Genomic DNA, 13375 nt, shown 5'->3' with positions numbered 1-13375 from the left:
GGCCAAAAGAGAATTATATTTTGTAAGGAATAATAAGAATCTCCATCTAACTCTATTCTTTAGATATTGACGAGTGCAGAGTACTTCCCAACCTGTGCAAGAATGGACAGTGTATAAACACCATCGGTTCTTTCCGCTGTCATTGCAACTTGGGCTACACTACAGATATTAGTGGAACTACATGTGTCGGTAAGACATATTACAGCTATAAATAATAACATTTTCTTTATCAAAATCATAAGAATTAAAAGACACACAGCAACATGTATATCATTATATGCTTCCTCCAATTGTAAAATGCTCATTAACTCTTGTATGCTTACGTTTGTAGATCTGGATGAGTGTGCTCAGTCTCCTAAGCCATGCAACTTTATTTGCAAGAACACAGAGGGCAGCTACCAGTGCTCTTGTCCTAGAGGCTACATCTTGCAAGAAGATGGCAAGACCTGCAAAGGTATTGTATAAAAGTCATTATGGCCTTTCTCTAGCTGAGGCCTGGTATACATGGATAGTTTGACAACGAAGCTTATAAACAACCCATCGCTCTTAAAGGTTTTACAGTTGGTAAACAATTGGATGTAAAAGTTATACCAAAGTAAACATGTACACAATGACCTTTATTCAATGTATTTTTTCTCCTAAGTTTTCTCCTAGGGGATATTTGTATACTTAAAATGCCTATTAAGCCACCAGCAAGCAAGAAAATACTCAGGGAATTATAAATCATTTACCAGACACCAATTGCGTAGTGTATGGCCACATTAAGATGAAAACTTAAACTATCATATTGTATTTCTGTAGATTTGGATGAATGTTCAACTAAACAGCACAACTGTCAGTTCCTCTGTGTTAACACCATTGGAAGTTTCAACTGCAAGTGCCCACCGGGCTTCACTCAGCACCAGTCCTCTTGCATTGGTAAGAAATGCTATCTTTTGAGATTTGTATACCTTCTATTAAAGTGAGTCTGAAGCCACTGAAAAAAAAATAGATACTCACCTAAGGAGAGGGAAGGCTCCAGAGCAGGAATGGATACCCCATTCAAATCCCGAGTGCTCCCGAAGACCGGCTCCTCCATATTGCGAGTGTGCAAGAATGCGTGCTCATGAATCGGTCAGAGACTGCTAACACGGGCAGGGCCGGACCGAGGCAGAGACGAGAGAGGCTCCAGCCTCAGGGCGCAGTGTAGGAGGGGGCATACAACTCACTCAGCTATCATTCCCCTATTGTGTTTGAGGCAAAGAGAAATAAGAAAAGGGGATACATAGCAGTGACTGCAAGACAGATAACTAGATATTAAGGTGTTGGGGGGGGAGGGGGGTTAGGGACCCTAGGGCGCCTCTTAATCAGTGTTTGATGGCTGGGGTGGGAGGGATGCAGGGATGCACTTTGGTGTCTCAGCCTTGGGTGCTCAAGGACCTTAACCCGGCTGTGAACGTGGGAGCCAGCACCGGAAAGCAGGGGACCATAGTAGGAATGGGAAGGCTCCATAGGACCCAGAGCCTTCCCTCTCCTTAGGTGAGTATCTGGGTTTTTTTTTTCATTGCTTTAGACTCCGTTTAAATCATATGTGTATTGTAGTGTTTTGCACATTTACCATCAACAAATATTGTTACTTATATTTTACTTTTTGCCAGATAACAACGAATGCAATGCTCAGCCAAGCTTGTGTGGTAGCCGTGGCGTATGTCAAAACAATCCTGGAAGCTTTGTCTGTGAATGCCAGAAAGGTTTTACTCTGGATAACACTGGCGGCAACTGTGAAGGTAAGAGTGCATGTCAAGTATTAATTCTATCTACTAATATATATAGTGGGCTTAGCTTTCATTTCCACATGTTTTCTAGTGTACAGTATGTATTTGTACTAATATTTCATTTTCTTGCATGTGAGTATAATAACTGCAGCACACTGGTATAAATAATCTAATATTTAAATTGTTTACAATGTGTATTACAGTTTTAGTACTGTGGTAAAATAAATCAGGCCTGTATGTATGCTCATTTTACGCACATGCTGAACGTTTGGGGTGGGGTTTAATCCAGGGGCACTGCATCCCCTAGGACCAATGGCACGCCAGGCAATGGCCTAAAATGCCTATGCCTAAAAACAGATTATATATATATATATATACACTGTATATATATATATATATATATATATATATATATATATATATATACAGTTTTACAAATATCACTGCACTCTTAAAGAGAGTCTGAAGCGAGAATAAATCTCGCTTCAGACCTCATAGATAGCAGGGGCATGTGTGCCTGTAACGATCGGTGTAGCACAGAGAGGATATGATTACCGGTGATCTGCAGTATCACTGGAAATACAGATATATACCAGATTATAGATGATCTGCAGTATCACCGATAATCCGATATACAAGCTAACCTCTGGACACCTAAGCAGAGTGTTTGGTGCAAACAGTAGTAATGAGAGGACTGAGCCTCAGAGCAGTAAGGAGTACTGCCCCAATTCCTTCTGGACTCTCCCGGAGGGAGGAGTCAGGCTGAGAGAAGGAACGACAGAACGAGAGTGACACTCAAGAGGGAGTGTCACTATCAGGACTGGGAACCGCCTCTAACAGTAAGGTCGGTTCTCGAGGTCGGACAAGCCAGGTCGTAAACACACGGACAGATAAAGTACAGATTCAGAAGGCAGAGGCGAAAGTCTGAAGTACAAGCAGGGTTCGGCAACAGGGTATCAGAAATATCGAGGTACAAAATCAGAAGGCAGATGCAGAGTCTAAGGACGAGCCGGGGTTCGGCAACAGAGTATCAGAAATATCGAGGTACAAAATCAGAAGGCAGATGCAGAGTCTAAGGACGAGCCGGGGTTCGGCAACAGAGTATCAGAAAGACAAAGTACAGGATCAGAATTCAGGAGAATGGTCAGACAGGCAGAAGGTCATAACAGATAATCACAATCAAACTAGTACTTTAAACTATCAACAAATCTAGCTAAGAGTAGGATTACAGCTCCAGCTGGTCCCGGGACACTTTCGGATCTGACTCAGGTCTGCGTGCTACCACGTAATGATCGCAACGCCAGACAACCAGCAACTGAACAGCCAGCAGTATATATACACAGCCACTCTCCAGCCCCTCCCTAAGTGCTGGACCAATGAGAGGGCTCAGAATTGTCAGCCGACCAGCTTGGTCAGCTGACCTACTTCTGGCTGCTATATAAGCTTTGCCTCAGTGCGCGCGCGCGTGTCACTCTGAATCTTGGAGGACTATCAGTCCCAGCCACACCAGTACTGCCTTGCAATGTATCCAGTGAACCGAGCGTGGGAGCCGCCTCTAATGCGGATTCCGCCGCTTCCAATGTGGATTCCGCCGTTCCCAATGCGGATTCCGCCGCTCTGCCTATGCAGCATGCGGCGGTTTTTCCGCGTTGTGACGTCATGCTGGACGCGGAAACAGAGAGAGACGGCGGCTTTTCCGTGTTTCCTCACAGTGCCCACTGCATCCTTCAGTGACCTTGTAGTGTGCCCACTGCATCCTTCAGTGACCTTGTACTGTGCCCACTGCATCCTTCAGTGACCTAGTTGTATATCCAGTGCCCACTGCTGTGCCCACTGCATCCTTCAGTGACCTTGTACTGTGCCCACTGCATCCTTCAGTGACCTAGTTGTATATCCAGTGCCCATTGCTGTGCCCACTGCATCCTTCAGTGACCTTGTACTGTGCCCACTGCATCCTTCAGTGCCGTTGTACTGTGCCTGGTGCTGCACTCTGCGTTCACACTGCCCGGGTCACTAGATGCATTTAATTTTTTGGCCAGCACTATGACGCTGTGCTGCTACTACTACCACCAGTATGTTGCCATGGTCCTTCTGTGCTGCTGCTGCTGCTGCTGAACTGAACGCCCGCTTTGTCCTCCTCCTCCTCCTGACTCAGTCGCTACCACGGTACCACCAATGCACTCTGTCTGCGTTATCACTGCCCGGGTCACCGGGTGCATTTAATTTTTTGGCCAGCACTATGACACTGTGCTACTACTACTACCACCAGTATGTTGGCATGGTCCTTCTGTGCTGCTGCTGCTGAACTGACCGCCCGCACTGTCCTCCTCCTCCTGACTCAATCGCTTCCACCAATGTACTCTGTCTGCGTTCACACTGCCCGGGTCACCGGGTGCATTTAATTTTTTGGCCAGCACTATGACGCTGTGCTGCTACTACTACCACCAGTATGTTGCCATGGTCCTTCTGTGCTGCTGAATTGACCGCCCGCATTGTCCTCCTCCTCCTGACTCACTCGCTTCCACCAATGTACTCTGTCTGCGTTCACACTGCCCGGGTCACCGGGTGCATTTAATTTTTTGGCCAGCACTATGACGCTGTGCTGCTACTACTACTACCAGTATGTTGCAGTGGTCCTTCTGTGCTGCTGAACTGACCGCCCGCATAGTCCTTCTCCTGACTCAGTCGCTACCACCACTGCACTCTGCGTTCACACTGCCCGTGTCCACTGACAACTCTGCTGCGATGTCATTGCTAATTGCTGCAAAAAAAAAAAAATTACAAAAACCTCTCTGGGGCCTTTTTGGCGTCAGCCACTCATCCTCCTCCAGCGGTACCTTCGCCGCCAAGTGCCATTGGAACTCGCCTTCACCTCTTTGATTGCTTAACGCGTATATCCCTTTTTAAAACCACGTATTACCAATTAATAGCCCCATTTACAGTGGTGATTTGTCTTTAAAAGCCATTAAAAAAAATAATAAATTTTTGGAATTTTTTATGTTGAAGTTATGTTGCCCCTTATCACCTCGATAATCCATGCAATTTGGGGGATTGTAGCATGTATGGGGGCTTTGTTATTAACGTTAAAAGAAAATCCGCCTCCGGGCGGGAATCCACGCATGATTACGCCATTCACGGCAGAAAATCCGCGTGGTTGCGTGGACGCGGACGAAAATCCGCATGCGGCGGGGCCGAATGCGGATTTTTTTTTGCAACCACGCGGATTGCCGAATTCGTGGATGAGGCACATCCGAGCATCCCTAGAGTGGAGCCCACATGGACTGCTGGTTTGAGCAGGGATACGTGAAAGGACCTTACTCCACGCATGCTGGCGGGAAGATCAACAGAATACGTAACGTTGTTGATCTTCTTAGCTACCGGGAACGGACCCACAAACCTGGGACCTAGCTTATCCGAGGGCTGTCTCAGAGTCAAGTGACGTGTGGACACCCAGACCAAGTCTCCTGGCTGGAACCTCCACTCTAACGAGCGTCTCTTGTCAGCCTGACCCTTTTGACTCTGGAATGCCCTTTCCAAATTACTCTTCACCGTCCACCAGATGTCTTTAAATGCCCTTTGCCAAGCTTCCAGGGTTGGAAACGGAGAAGAGGCAACTGGCAAAGGGGAGAATTTGGGCGACCTCCCTGTCACAATCTGGAACTGAGAAAAACCAGTGGAAGAACTCTTTAAATTATTCTGTGCGAATTCTGCGAAGGCCAGAAATTTTACCCAGTCATCTTGTGCCTCCGCAACGTAACATCTTAAAAACTGCATTCTGAGCTTTAGGAGACCAGTGGGTAGTATCTGCCCCTTTTTTTGTGAGACTGGTAAGGGGTGCAATGATCGTGGAGTACCCTTTTATAAACCTCCTATAGTAATTCGCAAAACCCAGGAATCGCTGAAGGGCTTTCAACCCTACAGGTTGCGGCCATTCCAGGACAGCTGTGACTTTAGCAGGGTCCATTGACAGACCTGAGGTAGAAATCACATACCCCAGAAACGTGACGGATGTCACCTCAAAAATACATTTTTCCAACTTGGCGAACAGCATATTTTGTCTCAGCTTGTCCAGCACAATTTTGACATGGCTCCTGTGTTCAGAGAGATTGTCAGAGTATATCAGTATATCATCGACGATATACCAGAACAAATCTGCACAACACCTCTCTGAATACCTCATTAATTAATTCTTGGAAGACGGCTGGCGCATTACACAACCCGAAGGGCATCACTAAGTATTCGTAATGGCCGTCGGGTGTGTTGAAGGCCGTCTTCCATTCATCGCCCTTTCTAATGCGGATCAGGTTGTATGCACCCCTCAGATCTAACTTTGAGAAGATCTTAGCGTTAGTGACCTGTGTGAACAAATTGTCTATCAATGGTAGCGGATAACGATTCTTCACCGTGATTTTATTCAGGCCTCGGTAATCGATGCAAGGTCGAAGACCTCCATCTTTTTTCTTAACAAAAAAGAAACCGGCCCCTGCAGGCGACCGGGAGGGGCGAATGAACCCTTTGGCTAGATTGTCACGGATGTATTCCTGCATGGCCACTTTCTCCAGTCCAGACAAATTATACAGGTGACCTCGGGGGGGCATACAACCGGCACGGAGATCGATGGGGCAATCGAAAGGGCGATGAGGAGGTAACTTATCAGCAGCCTTGGGACAGAATACATCCGAGAATTCAGAGTATTGCTGGGGAACCCCCTCCACTTGAATCTTGGTCTGACCTAATGTCACTTTCCCTAGACACTGCTGGGAACAAAAGTCTGACCAACTGGTTAATTGTCCTGCAGCCCAATTAATCTGTGGCGAGTGAAGCTGCAGCCAGGGCATACCTAAGACAATTGTGGAGGTGGTCATGTGTAAAACAAAAAAACTCAATCTCTCCCCATGCAGTACCCCAATAGTGACTTCCACCTCTGGTGTCTGAGACAGCGGACGGTCCCTTTGAAGCGGGGAGTCGTCCACGGCAGTAACCTGGATAGGTGGTTCTACTGGGATGAGCGGAATGCCCAACTTCATTGCAAATTCGGAACTCATAAAATTAGCCGCTGAGCCTGAATCAACAAAGGCCTCTGTGGCTTCAGATTTGTCCCCCCATGTAATCGTACATGGAAGGAGCAAACGTTTTTCTTTTAGGGGTATAAAACGGACGCCCAGGGTGTTACCCCCTACAACTCCTAGGCGGTAGCGTTTCCCGGCTTATTAGGACAGTTTCGTACCCTATGCCCCCCCTCAGCGCAATACAGGCACAACTGTTCCGTCATCCTCTGTCTTCGCTCCACCTGGGACAATTTTGATCGACCTATCTGCATAGGCTCGGGTGCAGGTAAGACCGGAGCAGATGAGACTGAAGAAGATGATGCTGCCTGAGGTGTAGCGTAAGACGCTACTCTGACGCGTTGACTACCCCTGGTCTGTTTTTGGTAGCGCAGCCTACGGTCAATTCGGATGGCCGCTGAGATGGCCTCATCGACTGTTCTGGGCTTAAGCTGACTTAGCATCAGGTCAGAGACCTCATTGGACAGCCCTGACAAAAAACAATCTAGCAGGGCGTAAGTGTCCCATCTGGCCGTAACTGACCACCTCCTAAATTCGGCCGCGTAATCTTCGACCGGACCCTTGCCTTGACGTAAAAACTTGAGCTTCCGCTCAGAAGTCGAGGCAAGGTCTGGGTCGTCGTAAATTACTGCCATGGCTTTAAAGAATTCCTCCACCGAGGTAAGAGCTAAGTCACCGGCAGGCAAATTATACGCCCAGGTCTGGGAGTCACCAGATAACAAGGTTTTAATAAATATGACCCGTTGGGTCTCAGTCCCCGAGGATCGGGGTCTCAACTTGAAATATGATAACACTCTACTCTTAAAATTCCGAAAGTCAGACTTGTGGCCGGCAAATTTATCAGGTACGGGCATACGTATGTCATCACTATGAGGGGATCGCACCGAATCAACTGACGTCTGGAGGGTTCGCACAGAGCCTGATAAGGCATCAATTAATGCTTTGTGCTGGCCCAGTGCTTGATGGATGTTATCCACCGAAGTGGCAAGCACACCCAGAGGGTCAGCGCATGCATCCATCTGTTTTTTGGGTCTGGCGTTCTGTAACGATCGGTGTAGCACAGAGAGGATCTGATTACCGGTGATCTGCAGTATCACTGGAAATACAGATATATACCAGATTATAGATGATCTGCAGTATCACCGATAATCCGATATACAAGCTAACCTCTGGACACCTAAGCAGAGTGTTTGGTGCAAACAGTAGTAATGAGAGGACTGAGCCTCAGAGCAGTAAGGAGTACTGCCCCAATTCCTTCTGGACTCTCCCGGAGGGAGGAGTCAGGCTGAGAGAAGGAACGACAGAACGAGAGTGACACTCAAGAGGGAGTGTCACTATCAGGACTGGGAACCGCCTCTAACAGTAAGGTCGGTTCTCGAGGTCGGACAAGCCAGGTCGTAAACACACGGACAGATAAAGTACAGATTCAGAAGGCAGAGGCGAAAGTCTGAAGTACAAGCAGGGTTCGGCAACAGGGTATCAGAAATATCGAGGTACAAAATCAGAAGGCAGATGCAGAGTCTAAGGACGAGCCGGGGTTCGGCAACAGAGTATCAGAAATATCGAGGTACAAAATCAGAAGGCAGATGCAGAGTCTAAGGACGAGCCGGGGTTTGGCAACAGAGTATCAGAAAGACAAAGTACAGGATCAGAATTCAGGAGAATGGTCAGGCAGGCAGAAGGTCATAACAGATAATCACAATCAAACTAGTACTTTAATCTATCAACAAATCTAGCTAAGAGTAGGATTACAGCTCCAGCTGGTCCCGGGACACTTTCGGATCTGACTCAGGTCTGCGTGCTACCACGTAATGATCGCAACGCCAGACAACCAGCAACTGAACAGCCAGCAGTATATATACACAGCCACTCTCCAGCCCCTCCCTAAGTGCTGGACCAATGAGAGGGCTCAGAATTGTCAGCCGACCAGCTTGGTCAGCTGATCTACTTCTGGCTGCTATATAAGCTTTGCCTCAGTGCGCACGCGCGTGTCACTCTGAATCTTGGAGGACTATCAGTCCCAGCCACACCAGTACTGCCTTGCAATGTATCCAGTGAACCGAGCGTGGGAGCCGCCTCTAATGCGGATTCCGCCGCTTCCAATGCGGATTCCGCCGTTCCCAATGCGGATTCCGCCGCTCTGCCTATGCGGCATGCAGCGGTTTTTCCGCGTTGTGACGTCATGCTGGACGCGGAAACAACCGCCTCACCCTGAGAGACGGCGGCTTTTCCGCGTTTCCTCACAGTGCCCCTGCTAAAACGCCGCTATCCAGCGGCTTAACGGGGGGTCCCTTCACCCCCAAATCCCCTCCGTACAGCCGGGGGGCGCTTCCGCATTGGGACAGGGCTATTTCCGCAGCCCTGCCTCCCGCGCTTCTATCAGACGCGTACCTCCGCCTCTCCCCCGCCCCTCTCAGTCTTCCTTCACTGAGAGGGGCGGGGAGAGGCAGCGATGCGCGTCTGATAGACGCGACTAGAGGCAGGGCTGCAGCCATTAGCCCTGCCTCCAGGAAGAGAATATCTACAACCAAGTTGACGACCAAGTCTTGCGGGGGTGGGTTTTAGGGTGAAGGGACCCCCGTTTAACCGCGGGATAGCGGCGTTTTAGCAGGGGCACACATGCCCCTGCTAACTATGAGCTCTGAAGCGAGATTTATTCTCGCTTCAGAGTCTCTTTAATACTTGACAGGGGATCGCAGTAAGAAAAGGTCACATCACCCTTATTACAATCCACAAGAAATCACTGCGCATCAATGCTTCACTGCAGAAGTTTACCCTGTAAAATCGTAAAGCATGTACATAGTGCCAAGTATTGCTTTAAAAACACTAAAACTTGCAACCATGCTGCACTCCTGGGGGTAGTGCCACCACCTAGGGAAGGTAAAGAGCGTGACTCCCCCTCTCGTGGTTACACTCACCAGAAGTGTGTCTTGAGTAAAGGCATATCACATAAACCAGCCAAGGAGATTTTGTTGCTCAAAATAAGCGAATATCCGCATTTATTCATAAAACCTTGCTTCCATGGGATCATATAGTACATTAATAATAATAATAATCCGAACATTTGTATAGCGCTTTTCTCCTGTCGGACTCAAAGCGCTCAAGAGCTGCAGCCACTGGGACGCGCTCAGGAGGCCACCCTGCAGTGTTAGGGAGTCTTGCCTTGAACTCCTTACTGAATAGGTACTTGACCTAGCCAGGATTCGAACCCTGGTCTCCCATGTCAAAGGCGGAACCCTTAACCAGTACACTATCCAGCCACTACATTAGACTCTCTGCCCGCGCACCTCAGAGCTGCACGTTACCTCCGATTCCCCAATTCCTGGTATGATGTCAGCGCGCACCTCCGACTCCACCCTACGCGTTTCGTCACGTTCGTGACTCATTCAGGGGCTGGAGGATCACAACCAACGTCTCAACTTAATACGCATAACCGCGCATCACCACCCCTCTATCGTCACTGGGCAACCAGGCAGCGTGCTGAACTCTGTAAATGCGCGGTATGCAGTTACAAAATTTCCCTACTACATACCCTGATACAATACATCCCCACCCGTAATAAACATGCAAAATACTACAGTACTGGACCATACGTGAAATACTACCTACCTACCTAATAATACTATCTGTAAAGTGCCATAACAAGTATGCGTCATAATAACAATATCATATACAAAATATATGTGCACAATAATCCTTAAATATCCTCCCTTGTGCTCCTTAATATATATATATATATAAAGTACAGTACAAAATTCTCCTTAAATATATTTTACAATAAATTATCCATTTTAAATACACACTATACAATTTTGTGCAAATACAATGCATATATACCTCCACATTATTTCTAATGCAATCTCATGTGATTATTATTCATACTTTGTGCGACCTCAAATGTGCAAATATACAGTGGACAATTTTGTGCATATCATTAAACCTCCATATTATTCCTAATACAATGTCATATAATTATTATACAAACTCATTCTGAGTTGACAATACAAAACCTATATAAAAAATATTTAAAGTGACAGTGCAAAACCCATATGACTTAAAGTGACATCACATAAATTATAATATGAGGTAGAGTATCAGAGCAAAGATTATATCAATAATCAAAAACGCCAGTTAATACACTAAAATCAGCCATTGGCTATAAAACAGTTTATGTCCAACTCTATGTGCAGACCTTTAGGGGTGATTGTCCCCAATCTGTGGATCCACTCTGTTTCTTTCCTACAGCTGTTGCAGCCTATTTGACCCACGCCAGTGCATTTTCATGTGTTCAACTGCAACAACCCTGAGGCTAGTGGGATCCCTACCACGAACCTCTGCAAAATGTGCCGAAACACTGTGTGATCTAAGCCCATTTCTTATATTATACACATGTTGGTAAATTCTTTTTTTCAGGGGTTGGGACATCCTCCCCACATATTGTAGATTGCATCCACAAGTTAGGACATAGACCACAGAATTGGTAGAGCATGTCATGAATTGATTAATCCTAAAAGATACCTAGGACTGATTTGAAAGAATACTATCCATAAACTCAGTAGTTGTTTCCCTACAGATACAACAATTACTACAAGGGTGGTACCCCGATGTACGCCAAGGGTGACTAATTATTCTAGTGGGGTCCACGTAGCTGGGTATCAAAATATCCCTCAAATTGGGAACCCTCCTGTAAATAAATTTAGGCTTGGTTGATAAAATCCTATTGAGCTGAGCATCCTGCTGAAGCACAGGTCAGTGTCTCTGAACCACAATTTCCACCTGTCTATACTGTGTGTTAAATGTGGAGATGAATGAGAGGGAGGGAGGTTCCCCCCCATTCTACCGAGTCCCAATAGCTTGAGATATATATATATATATATATATATATATATATATATATATATATATATATAGTGCTGCCCATAATTATTCATACCCTGGCAAATTTTCACTTAAAGGAGTCATCAGGCAAACTGACCTAGGTGAAACACGCATGTCTGCGTGTAACTAACCTTTTTCTCGGGTGAATCGCGTCCCTTGTTCTCTTTCAAAATGTATCCTTTTCCCACAGTTTGCTCCAGTCGGGGACCCGACCTCGAGGTCGGGCTCCTCAGTGACACGAAATTGCTTGCTCACGCAAGCACAGTACTCCTTTCCTATCTGCCGGATGCTAGCGCAGTGAGCTCACAATGCGTGCTTCCGTACATTTATGTACGGCTGCGCACGCATACTGGAGCCGCCAGAGGAGGGTTTGAGCTTGCCTCCGTATTGCCATTTTTTTAAGAATAAATTTTACTTACTTTCAATGATTCGTTTTCAAAAAAAGAATGATGCTCAATTAATCTCTTAGCCTCCGCCTGCCTGCGCGTCTCATGCACGAATGAACTGTGCTGGGAGCGTGCATGATGCTAGTGAGTGGGAGTGTTTGGTGGGCGGTGGCTGCAGCGGAGGGTTTGGCTTGGGAGTGAGGAAGGCAAGTTCAAGCCCTCCTCTGGCGGCTCCAGTACGTGTGCGCAGCTGTACATAAACATACGGAAGCACGCATTGCACACCAACTTCCCCCTGCATTCAGGATATAGGAAATAAAAATAGCTGAAGAGAAGGCAGTGAAACTTCCGGGGCACAGTATGCTAACGGCCCGAATTGCGGAGCATCTGAAGAGTTTTAGGGGAAAATAATGATGCGAGCCTGCTCAGAGCATACTGAGGAACAGCGGCAGGTAGGCCATTTAAATCCGATATCAGTATGCCTGATGACTCCTTTAAAGTTACTTTTATTCAACCAAAAAGTCATTTTTAACGGGAAATGACATAGGAGTCTCCCAAAAGATAATAAGACGATGTATAAAAGGCATTATTGTGGAAAAAAAAACATTTCTCATCTTTTATTTACATTTGAGCAAAAAGTGTCCAGTTCAAAATTATACATACCCTTCACAAACTGTCACAGTCTGTGGGAAAATCCAAAGTTATACCATTCCAAATAGTCCAAGCAGTTCTAAAGCATCCGAATTATCCTGGTTAATTGGGATCAGCTGTGTTAATCAACTGGTGAAAAACAGCAGCTCGCTGCAGTTGGTTTGTGGACAGTTATGGCTAGACAAAGGAGCTCAGTGAGGACCTGCGGCTGCACATTGTGGCTGCTCACAAGTCAGGAAAGGACTACAAGGCCATTTTTAAATGTTTTCAAAATTTCAGTGGCTACAGTGCAAAGTATTAAAAAATACAAGATGTTCCACACTGTGGAAAATCTCAGAGGACGTGGTCGGAAGCCAAAAGTGACACCTTTGCTGGCCAGGAGCATTAGTACATAGCAAGGAAATTAACAGCGCTACTTAAAATTAGGCAAGTGCCTACCTGCAAAAGAGTGCAAGCCCCACTTGTGGGATATAATACACACCGAGCATACACATGACCTGTCTACCACTGGAGGATGTTGGTTTCCTGTAACAGCTTGCATGCAACCTATTGAGCACTCGTCCCTCCCACTGCGAAGAAGTCAATCCTCCATGGGAGGGGCCTAACACTAACTAAATCCTAACCTATGTATATGCATAGC

General features: G+C 46.6%; 1 protein-coding gene across 4 annotated transcripts in view; it reads left to right on the top strand.

Annotated features, from left to right (window-relative positions):
* The window catches only part of LOC137508077 (fibrillin-2-like), a 710315-nt gene that overhangs the window by 682633 nt on the left and 14307 nt on the right, over positions 1-13375 (top strand). For all 4 annotated transcript variants that reach the window (XM_068233727.1, XM_068233729.1, XM_068233728.1 and 1 more), the window contains 4 exons: positions 64-189; positions 332-454; positions 802-918; positions 1638-1766. In XM_068233727.1, the coding sequence (XP_068089828.1) occupies positions 64-189; positions 332-454; positions 802-918; positions 1638-1766 (495 nt within the window). The remainder of the gene's footprint in view (positions 1-63; positions 190-331; positions 455-801; positions 919-1637; positions 1767-13375) is intronic.

The sequence above is a fragment of the Hyperolius riggenbachi genome, chromosome 1, assembly GCF_040937935.1.
Source record: "Hyperolius riggenbachi isolate aHypRig1 chromosome 1, aHypRig1.pri, whole genome shotgun sequence".
In the NCBI taxonomy this organism is placed as follows: Eukaryota; Metazoa; Chordata; class Amphibia; order Anura; family Hyperoliidae; genus Hyperolius; species Hyperolius riggenbachi.
This window is presented reverse-complemented; position numbering and strand designations above follow the sequence as displayed.